The sequence below is a fragment of the Grampus griseus genome (assembly GCF_964374135.1).
Source record: "Grampus griseus genome assembly, chromosome: 2".
NCBI classification, from domain to species: Eukaryota; Metazoa; Chordata; class Mammalia; order Artiodactyla; family Delphinidae; genus Grampus; species Grampus griseus.
The window spans coordinates 34128702-34146908 of NC_139018.1; the positions used below are offsets into that span (position 1 = coordinate 34128702).

General features: G+C 41.4%; 2 protein-coding genes across 5 annotated transcripts in view; one reads left to right on the forward strand and one right to left on the reverse strand.

The window, feature by feature from the left end:
• The window catches only part of RAD51B (RAD51 paralog B), a gene marked incomplete at its 3' end in the record, with an annotated part of 683831 nt that extends 679640 nt beyond the window's left edge, over window positions 1-4191 (reverse strand). For both annotated transcript variants that reach the window (XM_082649495.1, XM_082649494.1), the window contains exon 1: window positions 4087-4191. In XM_082649495.1, the coding sequence (XP_082505621.1) occupies window positions 4087-4170 (84 nt within the window). In that variant the 5' untranslated portion in view covers window positions 4171-4191. The remainder of the gene's footprint in view (window positions 1-4086) is intronic.
• Window positions 4192-8454: 4263 nt separating this feature from the next.
• The window catches only part of ZFYVE26 (zinc finger FYVE-type containing 26), a 62109-nt gene continuing 52356 nt past the window's right edge, over window positions 8455-18207 (forward strand). The window contains exons 1-7 of one of the 3 annotated variants that reach the window (XM_082647679.1): window positions 8455-8509; window positions 8996-9272; window positions 10786-10864; window positions 14471-14560; window positions 15963-16485; window positions 16859-16989; window positions 17949-18113. In XM_082647679.1, coding sequence (XP_082503805.1) covers window positions 9079-9272; window positions 10786-10864; window positions 14471-14560; window positions 15963-16485; window positions 16859-16989; window positions 17949-18113 — 1182 coding nt within the window. In that variant the 5' untranslated portion in view covers window positions 8455-8509; window positions 8996-9078. Of the gene's footprint in view, window positions 8510-8995; window positions 9273-10785; window positions 10865-14470; window positions 14561-15962; window positions 16486-16858; window positions 16990-17948; window positions 18114-18207 lie in introns of those variants that run through there. The other 2 variants (XM_082647678.1, XM_082647680.1) reach the window with 2 other exon arrangements.

Sequence of the window (18207 nt, forward strand, 5' to 3'; positions counted from 1 at the left end):
GGTTTATCCCAGGAATGCAAGGATTCTTCAATATACGCAAATCAATCAATGTGATAAACCATATTAACAAATTGAAGGAGAAAAACCATATGATCATCTCAATAGATGCAGAAAAAGCTTTCCACAAAATTCAACACCCATTCATGATAAAAACTCTCCAGAAAGTAGGCATAGAGGGAACTTACCTCAACATAATAAAGGCCATATATGACAAACCCACAGCCAACATCGTCTTCAATGGTGAAAAACTGAAACTATTTCCACTAAGATCAGGAACAAGACAAGGTTGTCCACTCTCATCACTATTATTCAACATAGTTTTGGAAGTTTTAGCCACAGCAACCAAAGAAGAAAAAGAAATGAAAGGAATCCAGGGCTTCCCTGGTGGTGCAGTGGTTGAGAGTCCACCTGCTGATGCAGGGGACGCGGGTTCGTGCCCCGGTCCGGGAAGATCCCACATGCCACGGAGCGGCTAGGCCCGTGAGTCATGGCCACTGAGCCTGCGTGTCCGGAGCCTATGCTCCGCAACAGGAGAGGCCACAACAGTGAGAGGCCTGCATACCGCCAAAAAAAAAAAAAAAAGGAATCCGAATTGGAAAAGAAGAAGTAAATCCGAATCGGAAAAGAAGTAAAGCTGTCACTGTTTGCAGACAACGTGACACTATACATAGAGAATCCTAAAGATGCCACCAGAAAACTACAAGAGTTAATCAATGAATTTGGTAAAGTAGCAGGATACAAAAGTAATGCACAGAAATCTCTTGCATTCCTATACACTAATGATGAAAAACCTGAAAGAGAAATTAAGGAAACACTCCCATTTACCATTGCAACAAAAAGAATAAAATATCTAGGAATAAACTTACCTAAGGAGACAAAAGACCTGTATGCAGAAAACTATAAGACACTGATGAAAGAAATGAAAGATGATACCAACAGATGGAGAGATAGACCATGTACTTGGATTGGAAGAATCAACATTGTGAAAATGACTATATTACCCAAAGCAATCTACACACTCAATGCAATCCCTATCAAACTACCAATGGCATTTTTCACAGAAGTAGAACAAAAAATTTCACAACTTGTATGGAAACACAAAAGACCCCGAATAGCCAAAGCAATCTTGAAAAAGAAAAACAGAGCTGGAGGAATCAGGCTGCTGGACTTCAGACTATACTACAAAGCTACAGTAATCATGACAGAATGGTACTGGCACCAAAAACAGAAATATAGATCAATGGAACAGGATAGAAAGCCCAGAGATAAACACATGCACATATGGTCACCTTATTTTTGGTAAAGGAGGCAAGAGTATACAATGGAGAAAAGAGAGCCTTTTCAATAAGTGGTGCTGGGAAAATTGGACAGCTACACGTAAAAGAATGAAATTAGAACACTCCCTAACACCAAACACAAAAATAAATTCAAAATGGATTAAAGACCTAAATGTAAGGCCAGACACTAAAAAACTCTTAGAGCAAAACATAGGCATAACACTCTATGACATAAATCACAGCAAGATCCTTTTTGACCCACCTCCTAGAGAAATGGAAATAAAAACAAAAATAAACAAACGGGACCTAATGAAACTTAAAAGCTTTTGCACAGCAAAGGAAACCATAAACAAGACGAAAAGACAACCCAGAATGGGAGAAAATATTTGCAAGTGAAGCAACTGACAAAGGTTTAATCTCCAAAATTTACAAGCAGCTCAATATCAAAAAAAAAAACCAATCCAAAAATGGGTAGAAGACCTAAATAGACATTTCTCCAAAGAAGATATACAGAATGCCAACAAACACATGAAAGAATGCTCAACATCACTAATCATTAGAGAAATGCAAATCAAAACTACAATGAGATATCATCTCACACCAGTTAGAATGGGCATCATCAGACAATCTACAAACAACAAATGCTGGAGAGGGTGTGGAGAAAAGGGAACCCTTTTGCACTGTTGCTGGGAACGTAAATTGATACAGCCACTATGGAGAACAGTATGGAGGTTCCTTAAAAAACTAAAAATAGAACTACCATATGACCCAGCAATCCCACTACTGGGCCTATACCCTGAGAAAACCATAATTCAAAAAGAATCATGCACCACAATGTTCACTGCAGCTCTATTTACAATAGCCAAGACATGGAAACAACCTAAGTGTCCATCGACAGATGAATGGATAAAGAAGACGTGGCACATATATACAATGGACTATTACTCAACCATAAAAAGAAACGAAATTGAGTTATTTGTGTGAAGTGGATGGACCTAGAGTCTGTCATACAGAGTGAAGTAAGTCAGAGAGAAAAACAAATATCATAAGCTAACACATATACATGGAATCTAAAAAAAAGGTTCTGAAGAACCTAGGGGCAGGACAGGAATAAAGACGCAGACATAGAGATTGGACTTGAGGACTTGGGGAGGGGAAAGGGTAAGCTGGGACGAAGTGAGAGAGTGACATGGACTTAAATATACTACCAAATGTAAAATAGACAGCTATTGGGAGGCGGCCGCATGGCACTGGGAGATCAGTTCGGTGCTTTGTGACTGCCTGGAGGGGTGGGATGGGGAGGGTTGTGGGGAGACGCAAGAGGGGTTAGATATGGGAATGTATGTGTATGTATAGCTAATTCACTCTGTTGTAAGGCAGAAACTAGCACACCATTGTAAAGCAATTATACTCAAATAAAAATGTTAAAATAAATAAATACGAGGTTGTACTACTTTAAAAAAAATGAGTTTCTTCCTAAGCTATGAAATCATTCAGAGGGAGTATTTAATAATTGAAAGAAAATAAAAGTGACTATGGAAGGACTTCCCTAGAGTCTCGGTGGTTAAGAATCTGCCCGCCAATGCAGGGGACACGGGTTCGATCCCTGGTCCGGGCGAAGATCCCACATGCCACAGAGCAACTAAGCCTGCGTGCCACAGCTACTGAAGCCCGCGTGACATAGAGCCCACGCGCCACAGCTACTGAAGCCCGCGTGCTCTAGGGCCCCCATGCCGCAACTACTGAGCCTGCATGCTGCAACTACTGAAGCCTGGGCGCCTAGAGCTCGTGCTCCACAACAAGAGAAGCCACCGCAATGAGAAGCCTGCGCACCGCAACGAAGAGTAGCCCCCGCTCGCCGCAACTAGAGAAAGCCCGCGCACAGCAACGAAGACCTAATGCAGCCAAATAAATAAATAAAACTACGGAATGAAATGTTAAATTTCATACTTTTAAGAGTATTTCAAAGTACGAACATGAGGATTATAAAATGCATAACAGAGACATCATTAACACACAAAGCAATTTTTTAAATATTGCAGCACACTCTGAAAGTCTGTCTTATTAAGGATTAAATCCTAACAGAAAACCTTAAATCTTATTTAACCTCCTAAGAGGGATTTGCTTTACTCTTTTGCTTAAATATACAACATCTGCTTATATATTTCTCTCACTCCATCAATAGGAAAATAATCCTAACTACTAACTTTTCTTGCTTTCAAGACAAATTACCCATTTTGAATACTATCTCCTCATTTGAGTCATATTTCTCATGTAACTGCAAAATTTCTTTTATGAGGACAAAACTTCTCTAGAATCCCAAATAAATGGCACAGGTGTACTTCACCTTCTGCTATGAGCATTCTCCCCACCCAACCCCACCCAAAATGCAAAAATCTTGCATTTGGATAAATGAAATCACATTTGGAAATACAAGCTAAGTGGTTTGTTACTTAAAATTAGCAAGCACCATATTTATCTTTTCTTATAAACCTAAATGTTCATATTTCAGGTGTAATTAAGAGTTATTTAGGTACACAATATTAATCTGTGGGACGTCCCTGGCGGTCCAGTAGTTAGGACTTCGCCTTCCAATGCAGAGGGTGTGGGTTCGATCCCTGGTCAGGAAGCTAGGATCCCACATGCCTCATGGCCAAGAGGCCAAGACATAAAGCAGAAGCAATGTTGTAACAAATTCAATAAAGACTTTGGAAATGGTCCACATCAAAAGAAAAAATCTAAAAAAAGAAAAAAAAAAGATTAATTTGTACTTCAAGTTTCTCACTGAAAAAAATTAAATAAATTTTACCTGGCAGGTAACAATCTGATGTCTGTTCAGACGGTCACACAGCTCTTGTGATAAACCCACTCGTCTTAGTTTCTTGCTACCCATGCCTTCAGATGCAGCAAGATAAAGAAGAACCTTGAAAAAGAGCTGGAAAATAGCATAAACAACAGTAGATGGGCTATCCAAAACACTCTACAAAATAAAAAACCCTTCAAGCGTCTCCACATACAAAATGAAACGTATGGTATTTAAAATATTACTGATAAAATAAAGGAAGGCAATAAAATCTTTCCAAATATTTTAAACAGGGGAGACAACCGTTTGTCAAACATGCACACAGAGAAACAAAACCATATAAGAATGTGCAATTCACACAATTCTTTAAAACTTATTACACAAATATAATAACACCGTTTCACATTTATATAGCATCTTAAGATTTTCAGTGCATTTATAAACTTTATTTGGATGTGTAATTAATACACATATTTCCAAACAGCACTCTCAGAAAGTCTTTACTTTCATTGCACTGTAACAATAAATTTATTGACCACCTACTGTATACCAGGCACTGTTCCAAAGCAAGCTTCTCAACAGCCCTATAAGGAAGATTGATCACTGATCTCATTTTTACATATGAGAAACTAAACCCTGGAAAGGTTAGCCATTCCACTGTTACCAGAAAAAGTAAATGGTAGATCCAGAATTCGAACCAGGAAGTCTGACTCTTAGGCCTAGCCTCTTAACCAGTATACTGTACTACAAGTCTGTAATCATATTTAAACTCTCCTTTTTCTATGAATCAGAACAAACCTTCTGAATCAAATGAGATTTTATTATTTCAGGTGTTATTTACAAACTGAAATTGTTTTTTCGTTATACTAGCTGCTCACATCCCCACATGCAATTAAATTTCACTCTTCTGGTTGAACCCTGTGAGGGCTAAATGAGGCTCATGATATATTTGTCTTCAGAGAGTTAGAATAGAATCACTCTGATTCCCTTAATAACTCATGCAAAGGAGAAGCTGTGTATCTCACTCAGATGGCAAAATACCCTCTGAATAGAGTAGAAATAGGAACTCTTCATTGTTCCAGGGGATAAAACAATATAATTATCAGAAAAAGAGTCACATTTTGGAACAAAAATATATACTGAGAATGTAGATATTTATTTCCAATACCATGGCCCAAATTTCTACTTAACATCTATATTCTCGGATCAGATTAACACTCTCTTCCTCTCTCCCGCTCTCTCTCCTTCTTTCTCTCTCTCACACACATACATCCTTCCCACAAACATAAAATACATCCCTCTCATTTCACTCAAAGGGAATTTGTCAGTATTGGTTTCTGTCTCTCAAAAAGAAAGTTTACCAAGTGACATCTGCTGTATCATTGCCTAGGGTCTTCACAGATCAGGTAGCTCTGGGCAATGACACAATTTAGACTGATAAATTCAATCAAAAAGGAGAACTGGGGCTTCCCTGGTGGCGCAGTGGTTGAGAGTCCGCCTGCCGATGCAGGGGACATGGGTTTGTGCCCTGGTCCGGGAAGATCACACATGCCGCAAAGCGGCTGGGCCCGTGAGCCATGGCCACTGAGCCTGCACTTCCGGAGCCTATGCTCCGCAACGGGAGAGGCCACAACAGTGAGAGGCCCGTGTACCGCAAAAAAAAAAAAAAGAAAGAAAAAAAAGGAGAATTGTAAACCCCAAAATACCTGGAATACTTTAACAATGACCAACTCTGCTATCTCTGCCTTAGTAGGACCACTCCTATCACTTGCCTAGACTATTGCATACAGCCTCTGGTCACTCCCTGCCTCGCAAAACAAACAAACAAGAAAACAAACAAAAATATTCATTTGTTCCTTCCACAGATGCTTCTTAAGCACACACTCTGCTGCGCTTCTGTGGCACAAGAATCATCTAAGTATATTTCCTCCCCTTTGGGAACTCACAGTAAAAGACGAAAAGAGATATATACACAAATAATTACAGTCATGCAGCAAGTATTGTCATTGGAATATATATGTGCTGTGGAAGCAGAGAGGAATAAGCACCAAACTGACCTGCAAGTCACAATCCTGTCAGAGGTAGCCTCCTAAAAATTTGCTCCAATCCTGTCACTCTCATCCTTTAAAACCACCCATGGGACCATGAGACCACAGTATAAATTCCACATTTCTTATGATGGCCTATAGCCTCTTCATAAACTGGTCCCTCACTTCCCTCACATTCATATATCAGACTGCAAGGCCCACATTCTGGCCTTTCTGGCAAAATCACTTGCCTCCCAGTATCTTAGTTTCTTCATCTGAAATACAAGCATCATTCAAATATCCACTTCATAGGAATGCAGAGAAGGTTAAAGGATGTGGATGGTGCCTGGCTCCGTAGTGCTCAAAGCTAGGGATTATGATCAATTCATTCAGGAAAACAGCATTAGTTGCCTCACGTGACCTGCCTTCCGGCGGTAACGTTGGTAAGTTACACAAATGCCTCCCTGCCTCCCTGACTTTCCTCCACAAAGACTTCCCGCTACTTAGGCTCTTCCTCTCCAATGTTCTCATTACACTGTGTACACATTTGTTCGATAATCTTCCTAACGTATTGTTATGTCTTGCATGTTTGTTTTTTCCACCAGAAACCGTAAATTCTTGCTCTGCGTGTGTGTGCACGAGCACGTAACTGAGGGTGTGAGGGAAGATGTTCAATCCTGGAAACTGAATCCTCTCCTCATCAAGAAAAAAAAAAATCCACATGTTAGATGGTCAATGAAAACTGTGAATTAACAAATAATAGCTAATATTTCTTGAGCCCTTATTAGGTGCCACTGTTCCAAGAGCTTCAGATGTTTTACCCCATTTTACAGACTAATATTGAGGCATTGAGTTGAAAAACTTGAGCGAAGTCTAACAACTAGCACATGGTGGAGTAAGCATTCGAACCCAGGGATCTGACTCCATATTCCACGCTATTAAATACCTCTTCTTCAACACCATCTGAAGAGGGTCAGACACTAAACTTCCCTTAATGACGGGCTCCCCTGCCTAGACCTCAAACTGCCCACAAGTGGGAAGACGGGTGGACATCAAGAAGCGAAAACATCACCCCAGAAGCCCCTAACAATAACTCTTCCCAACAAGGTGCAGCTTGCAAGCGTCCCCCACAAAGGAAAGCCAGACGCCTCAGATCTGCGGCGGGGCTCAAATTAAGATCCTTATGGACCGAAGGGGGTGTGCCCTGCACCCAAGAGTGACTCTCCGCTCCCCCGATATCAACAACACTGGCCCAGAAAGGGAGCAGGAAATAATGAGCGCACCCCAATTCCCCAAACCGCCCCCCACATGAAACTTTCCAGTACCGGGTCTGCAGCATCCAACTTTCAAAGTTTCCCCTACCCCTCACACAGTTCCCCGCGGAAAGGGACGCAAAGCAACAAACAAAGCGCTGGTTGGGTCGTCACCCTGGCGAAATATCCAATAAAACGTAGGCACAGGCCCAGGTCGGCTCCGTTGCTTGCTGGGAATTGTAGTTCACATTCTGTAATAAGTCTGCGAGTCCCAACTTCTCAATATAGTGATTATCAAAATCCTGTGGAGGAACATCAGCAAGGAGAATATGAGCCAGGAAAAAACTTGCTTCTAATTTTCTCTCTTCTTTCTTTTGTCACTTCATTTAAAAACTGATTAATGGACCAGAGAGACATGTTAGTTTTCTGGGAATAGATGAGAATCCACCAATCATCGAAGAGGTTTTGCAAGAGAGCTTTTGGTTTGTTTTGGTTTGCTTTTTTTCACCACACTTTGGTGGTGAAATAGTTTGGAAAATGCTGAATGAAATTGCTCAAACCGAAAATATGTAATGGGGAAACGTGAGAGTCTATAGTTGAAGAACACCAAGGAAACCGAACAGAAGGTTCAGTATAAAAGCAGCTGTGATTAGCAAACTAGTAAACTGTTACTTTAAGACTCGGTTTCAGATTATTCTATTTGAGAAAGGCTTTTGCTCATTCTTTGCTCCCATCTCCCCGTGCATACCTCTATCTTATAATTTAGCCCACTGCATCCTAATTATTGACCTGCACCCTGTCACTAGACTGTGATCTCCTTGAGGACAAGGACCGTATCTTATTCAGCTTCTAAAGTAGGCCCTAGCACACAGTTCAATTAACGGGCGGAGGATCTGTCAAAACCGTGGGCGGTGGTCCTAAACCAGGTAGCTGATACCTCTTTCCTAGCTTCCTCTAACGCGGAGGTGGAATCACGTGACCCAAACAAATATGGCGCTTTATTTGCATATTTCCTCGATTGACCAATTAGAGTAGCTGCTGTCAGTCGTCATCCTCTCCCCCCCTCAACCTTCTGAACTGGATTTGTCACCTGACTCAGCTCAAACATGGCTGCGCTGGAAGCTTTGCTGATTTGGACGCCGGGAGCAGGTGAGTGTAAGGCGCCCCAGGGAAGGCGGGAGCGCTCTCCACGACCCCGGTAGGGAGCGTCCCTGAGCCCCAATCCCAACTGCCCTCCAGTTCTGACACAGATTCCTCTCCTGATCTTCAATCCTCTGCCTTAAAAGAGGGCTCAAACTAGGGAGGTTCCTGCTGAATTTCTCATCCGTAAAGAGGCGACCACCTGGGGATTTGGAGCCGGATTAGGCAGAAAGCTCAGGAGGAAATACGGAAGTGGAGTTTCGGGTCTGCGCCGCGGGCTAATATGACGATTAATATTCGTTAAATATTGGATGCGCCTAGAGAGATGAGATCCACCCCTTGGGGAAATGTGGAACTTCCCAAAAGAGACAGTAACCTGTCAAATCAAATTTACAACGTTAATTAGAAAAGTAAGCCCCGCCTTTCCTAGTACGGCTAGTTTGTCTAAATATAGTTCCTTCCTTTTCTTCTGACTCGGGTGTGTGTTGTTTATAGGAGGTACTCCACGAGTGAGAAAATTGACAATGTGTTTTGAGTAATTCATCTCTTTCTATCTCCCTGCACTCTGTGCTGGGAAAATGCATCATCCATTTGGAGAAGAGGAAACTGCTTCTCAGAAGCAGCTCTTTGGATTTTTCTGTGAATGCCTTCGGAGAGGAGAATGGGAGTTGGCACAGGCTTGTGTACCTCAGCTACACGAGGCCCAAGGGGATATCCCAAAGAAGGTGGAAGATATACTTCAGGCGCTGGTCATGTGTCCCAGTCAGCTGAGGTAAGGGAACTCTGTCCTGCCAGGCAGTCACAGAGCGGGAGACACAAGGTCCTATACTTGAGCTCTGGTCCATGTGCCTCACTCAATCACCTCTGAAGAGTTAACAAAGGTAGAGTGTATTTCACATGTTCTGAAAATTTACCTCTATAATACATGCCTATTTATTACTTTATCAGTTTGGCTTTGAATTATCATCTGGAGCGGTATTTAAGCCTGGAACCACCATTTCTTGTTTATTATCATTAAAGTAGATAGTGCAACTATGTTGAAAAGCATTTTCTTTACCCCCAAAAGAGCAAACCTGCTCCCTTCTTGCTTGTGAAATTGAAGATACTGTTGTAGCTTTAACAAAGGACCAGAAGTGAATACACTTAAAGCTTTTTATTTTGAAATAATTAAGCATAGACTCACAAGAAGTGCAAAAACAATACAAAGAGTACCCTTTCCCCAACTTCCTCCAATTGTGACATCTTATATAACTATAGTAAATATCAAAACCAAGAAGTTGACACCGGTACTGTTAACTAGACTACAGCCCTTATTCAGTTTTCACCATTTTTTAAATCTGAATTCATTTTTTTTTTTTTGGCTGCACCTCAGGGCATGCGGGATCCTATTAGGGGCCGAACCCACGCACCCCGCTGCATTTGAAGTGCAGAGTCCCAAGCACTGGCCTGCCAGGGAAGTCCCAGTCTGCATTCACCTTTATGTGTGTAGTTCTGTGTATCTTTATCCATTCTTAGACTCATATAACTACCAGTATAATCAAGGTACAGAACTATTTCATCACCACAAAAGAATTCCCTTGCTCCCTGGGAATACGTCTTTGTACATTGATCCCCCCTTGTCCCCTGGCAACCAATGTTCTCTATCTGAATTTTGAATGAAGTTCTGCCTGGCAGTGCTATTAACAATTAGTGGTATAGGAGTTAAACGTTCAGTCTCTCCCTCACTTTTCCTTACTCCGGCATTTACTTATGAGAAAGTACTGTATTAGCACATATAGAATGGAGATTTACATGATTCTTTTCTTCCTTTGTTTTTTCCCTTAAATTTGGATTCTAGCCAATTGCTGTCTAATTTAAATTACTAACTTCAAAGAAAGGCTTATGAATTCCTATAATCCTGTTTCTGGCATAGAGTTAAAAATAAATTTTTATAAAGTTCCTTTATTCTTTGACTATTTGATTCTGTTTTCAAGATTTCAAGTTTTCTATTTCAGATAGCTTTGCTCTTATGGCTTTCTGTGTAATATTAGTTTGTTTTAAAAACTAGATAGGGAGGTGGAGGTAGAATTGTGACTTTTTTTTTTTTTTAATGAAAGCTGCTAGTTCTGTTCTGGTTCTCATTTTATTGATCTGTCACATACATTCAAAAATTTCTCAGGACAGTGTCTTGCCAGTTCAGGTTTAAAACAGACTGAGTAGTGAAATCTAAATCTTGGATCACAAAAGAGAAAAAAAGGTCAGTAGAAACTCTTTGTTTAGAAATTTTTTCTTTTTACATTTCTCAGATGTGGACAGGATATCAACCCTCAAAGATTAGCCTGGGTCTGGCTTCTTGTGCTGGAAAAATGGTTGGCCCTGGAAAAGGTAAGTAGGTTTACATTTAAAATTTTCGCCCGAGGCCAAGACTGAGAAGAACTTGGAAGGAGTTATGAAATTTCCCTTTTGTCTGTTACTTCCTGTATTTTGAGGTTCGTCATATTCCTTTCTCAGTATTGACAGTGAGAATGGCTTAAGTATTTACTGCTGTCTCTTTACCTAAATTCATTTATTAATTCACTAACTTACATTGGCATTAATTCACTAACCTACCATCTGAGGTGATACTATTGTGTTAAATACTGTTGTGAGTCTTGTGCCCAAACAGAACTTTGCAGAACTCAGTGAAAGTGACAAGATAGTGAATAAAGTCTAATCCTCATAATACTCAAGTAAGGGAGAATGGGCTGAACTGAAACTTAGTTGTTCATCCAAAAATCTTATTTTAACTAGTCCAGTACAGTGAAATCTTATAGATTTAAACGTCATTAATTAATAATTTAACAACTCACATGAATTGAAATAAAAGTTACCAAATATGAAAACAAAGTGTGCAAATTAATAGTGAAAGAAAACTTGTAAGGAAGGGTTTTTGGTTTTTATTTTTTTAAGAAAAATTACCATTCAAAGCACTTCTAGAAATATGTGTTAATTATCAGAAATTGATATCCATTAAAAAAATTCTCGGCAATTTTGTATTAAACCTGAGACTTTAAGATTTAAGTGAGGAACCTCTGACTCAGAAAATAAATGACTTGCCCAGGGTCACACCATAAAGTTAGTTGGCAAAATTGGAGCTGGAACCAATGTCTTCTGCCTTCGAGTCATCAGTCCTCTGCTTTTTCCACCTCAACAATATTTTTAGCCTACATAGACTTAAAATTAAGAAACCATAAATTCTTTTTTTAAATTTTTATTTATTTATTTTTGGCTGCGTTGGGTCTTTGTTGCTGTGCACAGGCTTTCTCTAGTTGCGGCGAGCGGGGACTACTCTTCGTTGTGGTGCGTAGGCTTCTCACTGTGGTGGCTTCTCTTGTTGCAGAACATGGGCTCTAGGCAAGCAGGCTTCAGTAGTTGTGGCATGTGGGCTCAATAGTTGTGGCTCGCAGGCTCTAGAGCGCAGGCTCAATAGTTGTGGCACACGGGCTTAGTTGCTTCATTGCATGTGGGATCTTCCCAGACCAGGGCTCGAATCCATGCCCCCTGCGTTGGCAGGCAGCTTCTTAACCACTGCGCCGCCAGGTAAGCCACAAGAAACCATAAATTCTATTTTGTAAATGTCTATAATTTAGCCTAATTTTCTTCTTAATTTCTCAGTCATCAGAATGAATTTTGTCTTTAGTTCTGCTTTGGCCTGACACTTACCCTTCTTCACATAGCTGTCAAAAAGCACCAGAAGTTACTAATCTAAATGTATTTATTATCCAGGCTTTTGGTAATGGTCTAGCAAAGAGAAATGACAAAAAGATCAACAGGAGAGGGAAGGAAAAGAAGCAAAACTGAAAAATAATCAACCCCAGGTTGTTTAAGAGTTGGCTGTAGTTTCAGATCTAAAAGAGACATCTTCAGCTAAAATATTCAATAGTATCTTCGAAGAGAAAAGAAAAAAAATAACAAATGTTATTGTTACTGACTAAGGAGCTTTTCAGTACAAACATGGAATTTGTCAAGCCAGGTGAACTTTTGCCTCAGCAGAGGGTATTTGTTTACTTTATGGCTGATTGGTGGTTGTTAAATTTCTGGACAGTTGGTCAACCAGATCAGGAGGTGGATTTCACTTCCCTGGTTCCTTTTCACAGACTAAGAGTTGTTTTTTCCAGAATTGAAGATCATTTGGTCCTTAAAGCTCCAGTACCTCAGTTATTTAAACAGTCGTGGGAATGTTTTAAACTTTATACAAGGACCTCAGAGAGTTTTAAAACTTAATACAAGGACCAAGACTTCAAATGTGTTCCTGAGGTAGTTCTACAAAGCCAGAACTGGACTTCATCTTTTAGGGGCTTGCTGGCTGCTCCTGCTACAGTCTCCCACCTGCTGCCAAAAGCTCCTTTTGAATTATTCGTTGAAACTGATTCCATTTTCCCTTTCCTTCATCCATTTTTGCCTTCTGCCCTTTTATCTTTTATCACGTGAACAGCATGATGTTCACAGCATGCTGCTTCTAATAAGGGAAAAATAGAAACAACTCCCATGTCCACAATTCAAGACTGATTAATCTACTTGTAAAATACCCTGGCACTATTAAAATTACGTGGTAAATGAATTTACAGTGACATGGGAGGATGTTTATATTCTACTATGTGAAGAAAAAGAAATTTAGAAAACAGTATGTTTGTTATGCATGCATATATGCATATGTAGAAAATGGTCTGAATACCCTTTGAACACAGTTGTAACTATAGTTCTCCTTCAGTGGAAAGATTTGGGGGGGGTGTTGTGTATGTGTGTTTTCATTTGCGTGTTTGTATTCTCTGCTTTTTCTGCATTGAACATGCCTTGCTTTTATAGTAAGAAAATCTGTGCTTAGAAACATTGGGCAAATTCTTGCCTGGTTTAGGAATGTTAGTTGTCTATGACCCTGCATATGCATAAAGTAATTTCACCAGTAAAAAAAAAGATACAAGCTAGTCAGTCTTCAGGATTTTAATGAAAGTCCTAAAATCTTAACCAGTTCTTTTGTTAAGGGCCTGCTGTCTGGGCTTATCTATTCCTTCCTCTTAGTCCTTGATAGAATCACTAACTTTCAGCTTGCCAGAATGAATTTTCTCTACACCTTCCAATCATTAGCATTATATAAGCATTCAGATGGCATGATTTACAGGTGTCTCTAATTTAAAAGAGTGCCTGTCAGAATTAGTCCCAGACTTTCATCTCATTTGTATTTGTGTCTGGAGAAAGGGGGACTATCATTTTAGTTTTAAGGACCAGGTGAGGGGAAGTTATTGTGAAACAAGCAGGTGCAGGAAGAGTCAGAGGCTTTCTCTTCCTTTATACATTAGTCTCTGATGTCCTGTCTCATTAACAAACAATGGGGTCACTTTTTCCTTTTCATGCTTGAAATGATTAGAAAATACTTCCTAACCATTTCATCACTACTGAAGATTATTTTTAAAAACATCCTGATGCCATAGTTTTGTTTGATTTAGCAATATAATGAGATTTTAAAAACACATGAAAATACGGCACATAGTACCTGGCACATAATAAGTGTTTCATAAACATTAGATCTCTCCCCCTTTACTTTTATTTTCCAACTAAAAATGAATACCAAAAATGGGTTTAGGCCAAAAGAGGATCATGTGGGCCATTCCATCCCAGCTTACCCATAACTGGGTGTTTTGGACACTGCAAGGGAGAGTCTTGGAGGACTTCAAGTTAGAGTCAAAAAATCACATGAAATAAACAAGCCTTGGCATTTGAGGCTAAACAGTGTGGGATTTAAGTGTTAGTATTTAAGAGGAGAATGTGTTCGGTTTAGCTGTTTCCGTTTATAAAGAAAAGTGTCTGAAGACATACCCAGGAATTTAATGGTCAGAAGTACTTTATCTTAGAGAAAACAGCAGAAATAAGATGAACCAGAAAGAAGTATTTATTTATAATTGTCAGCTAAAGCACATGCTTAATATCTATGCTTCCTTCTTATGATTCTTCTAGAAGTTACTTCCAGCTGGCTTCCGGAGAAAACTTGAGTTTCTTTTATTGTCAGAAGACCTCCCAGGTGACATCCCAGAGGACATCCTCAAGGTGAGAGAGGGCCCTGGATCTGTCTGCCCAGGTTTTCAGTCACTCAACAAATTCAGCTTTCAGGGATCCAGCAGAAACAGGTCCCCAAGATGTTGGCAGTTCTCTGTTCTCAGGCAAGACCAGGCTAGGTGGAGGCCCCTTGAGGGGAATTTAGAGATAGGGGAAACTTATCTGATTGTAGAATTCTTAGAGGTAGCTTGGCCAGAAGTACTAATCATAGCTGAGGATTAATTTTTTTTTTATTTCATGTGAAAGGAATACCTAACTTGGTTTTAAACTAGATGTTTAAATTTTTCACCAGAATGTGGCAGGGAATATAAAGGGAGAAAGGAACTAGTATGTATTTGCTGAATACCTTTTCTGTAACAGGTGCACTGAATGTGTTATAGCTAATCCTTACAACCGCCTTCTGGGAGCAGATTCAAAATCTTAACTAGATCTATACTTAAGTGCTTGAGGGATGCTCTGAGGTTCAATACTTATTTTCTTCATGACCCAGCCACCAGCTAACTGAAGATATATTCACAATAGGATTTAAGGTAGGGACTTTCACTTGTATTAGGTCAAGGACTCATGGTCCTGTGACCATCTTGGAGGTGGTTACTGAACAGGTATCCCTGAGTACCACCCACAGAAATGGTGCTGAAGTGTGGGAAATAACCTACCAAACAAATTATAGGCTACAGAGATCTTGCCTTTTAAAGGCTTGCAATCTAGCTGGGGAGGAAGGAAATACACACATGGCACAATTAGGTACTAAGCCATATGGTACTAATTTTAAGAACATTGAAAGCCCAATAAAGAGGGAGAGTTGTGTGAGTTGGAGGTACTGGGGAAGGTTTTAGGGAAGGATGAAGAATGATTTACTTTTTTAAAGGACCTACCACTAATTGTAAAACTAGTGTTACTACATTCTGTATCCAAAATCTTGGTTGGGATTTAGATCAGGGGTTAAAAACTGGTCTGTAGTGTTCTTTTAAAAGTTGAATTTAAATGCCTTGAGCTGGGCACAGTGTCTTATTCCCATCTGTTACCTGGTCTATGAGTTTGCAGTCCCTGATTTAGATTGACAGTGCACGTTTCGGAGGCAATGGGGGTGGGGGTGACTAGCTTGAGCATGGAGGCCTTGGGCAAATCTCTCTTTGCCTCAACCCCCTGATTTGAGGACACCTTCAAAACGAGGATAATAGTAGTGTCTTCTTCCTAAGGCGGTTGTAAGTATTAATTTAATTTTTCTGTGTAAAGGACCTGGCACATAGTAACTACTACAGAAGTATCTGCTATTGCTACTGTTGTATATACACACATGCATATATATACACTGAAAAGAGGAAAACATGAAGGCGTGTAAGTTATAACATTCTGGACATAGCGCCCATCCCTCTCTTCATCCCCTATTTAGGAGCTGTACACGGTCTTAGCACAAGATGCGGCAGACTCTGTGCTTGATGGAAATCAGAGGCGAGAGAGCTGGCCCCCTTGGCTCAGCTCAGAAGCTGTCTCTCTGCTCTGGGATCTTCTGCGGGAGGCCCCTCAGCCTGCGCAGGCCCTGCTGGAGCTCCTGCTTGGGGAGGAAGATGACACGGGCCTCCAAGGCTGGTTCCTGCAGAAGGCGCTGGTGGACCTCATTCGAAAGGCACTGCGAGCTTTGCGGGGTCCTGCCACCGGGCACCCAGGGGCAGTCGATGCCATCTACGGAGCCCTGCGGACTCTGCGCTGCCCTGCAGAGCCGCTCGGGGCTGAGCTGCGTCTCCTGTGTGAGGAACTGCTGGAGGCCAGCAGGGCAGAGGGGAGTCCCCTGCGGGAGGAGCGGCTGCTTGGCTGCCTGCTGCACGAGGCCGGGCGGGGCCTGGTGTCCCTGTATGGCCACACCTATGCAGAGAAGGCCCCAGAAAAGCCACCGACGACCACACCCTCGGGAAAAGGTGTGTTCCCTGCACTGCTTCTCTCATTCCACTCTGCCCAGCCCCTCTGACTCCCTCTAGCCTGCTCCCTTCCATGTTGTTCAGGAAACCTAATGGGAGAAGCAAAGCAAAAATGGGCAAGATGTTCTGTGAAAGCACAGCTTTCATAGCTTAAGAAAGAGTGATGGAGAAAAAAATAAAGTAATAGTCATAGCAGAAAAGAACTTTTCAGAAACTACTGAGAGAAGTAAAGAGTCTTTAAGAGAGAAGTATAGAAAACCTGGTTTAACTTTTTAAAAGAGTGAACTCTCATATCAATTGGTTTTTCAAATGGGCTTTACCTTAGGAAAGAAGAGTCCAGTTCCCCAGTAACCCCATCTGGTTTGATTTTCAGTCTCACTGGCTCATCTAGATCCTGAGCGGGCAATGCTAGCCTTGTTCTCCAATCCTGACCCAGCCCAGGCTTGGAAATTGGCCTATTTCTACTGCCTGAGCAACAGCAAGCACTTCCTCGAGCAGATCCTGGTAAGTCAAACTCAGTGCTTCACCACTCAAGTACCCAGGGACTCTCTCCAGGCTTCTTCACTCCTCCTTTCTCTCGCACTCATTTATCCAACACAAAGCAGTTTAATTAGCAGTGAGTCATCTAGTTTGTGTCCATCCCACAGTTCCAGAAGGCTCTGAGAACCAGTATCATTCATAATTAGAACTGCCAGCATTTTGTGTCAGTCCTTGGGCAGGCACTGAAATGTTGGATACATGTAAGCTTTCCGGAGGGTGCAAGGAAGAAAAGACAGTGGCAGCGATATGTTGCCTAGCTAACAGGGGACTCTAATTACTCTAACCTTCTCTTTCCAGATTGCAACTGAACTTTAGTTTAATTCAACAGCTATTTTTTTTAATATTTATTTATTGTATTTTTTTTTTTTTGGCTGTGTCAGGTCTTAGTTGCGGCACGTAGGATCTTTCGTTGCGACACAGGTTCTTCGTCGCAGCGCACAGGCTTCTCTCTAGCTGTGGCGTGCAGGTTTTCTCTCTCTAGTTGTGGTGTGCGGGCTCCAGGGCACGTGGGCTCTGTAGTTGTGGCAGGCAGGCTCTCTAGTTGAGGCACACGAGCTCATAGTTGTGGCGCATGGGCTTAGTTGCCCCACGGCATGTGGGATCTTAGTTCCCCGACCAGGGATGGAACTCACATCCCCCGCATTGGAAGGGGGATTCTTTACCACTGGACCACCAGGAAAGTTCTTCAACAGCTATTTATTAACCTCATTCTATGTACTATGTACTATGCTAGGATCTGGGGGTACAACAGAAGTCAATCCCTGCCTTCTAGGAGCTTACAGTCTAGTGTTTTCCTAAACACTTTGTATTCAACTGGCCACTTCTGTCATTGTCAGAAACCTCCCTTCTATACTGAAAAGCTTCTTACCCTGATTAGCAGCAAGTCCCCAGAGCTGCCTCTAGCAGCCTCCTTTGGCTTCCAGGTGACAGCACTCACCCTGTTGAAGGAGGAAGACTTCCCAAGTCTTGGCTGCCTGCTAGATAGAGAATTCAGCCCTCTCAGTCGACTGCTCGTGCTCCTGGGCTGGACACACTGCCAGAGCCTAGCGTCAGCCCAGAGGCTGCTCCAGACACTCCACAGGACCCAGGTAACTCTCACTCTGAAGCCCAAGCATCTCTGGAAATGAGTATGGTGGCACTTTGGGCTGAGGCAGAATGCAGGGTCCTGAAATCGGTCACATC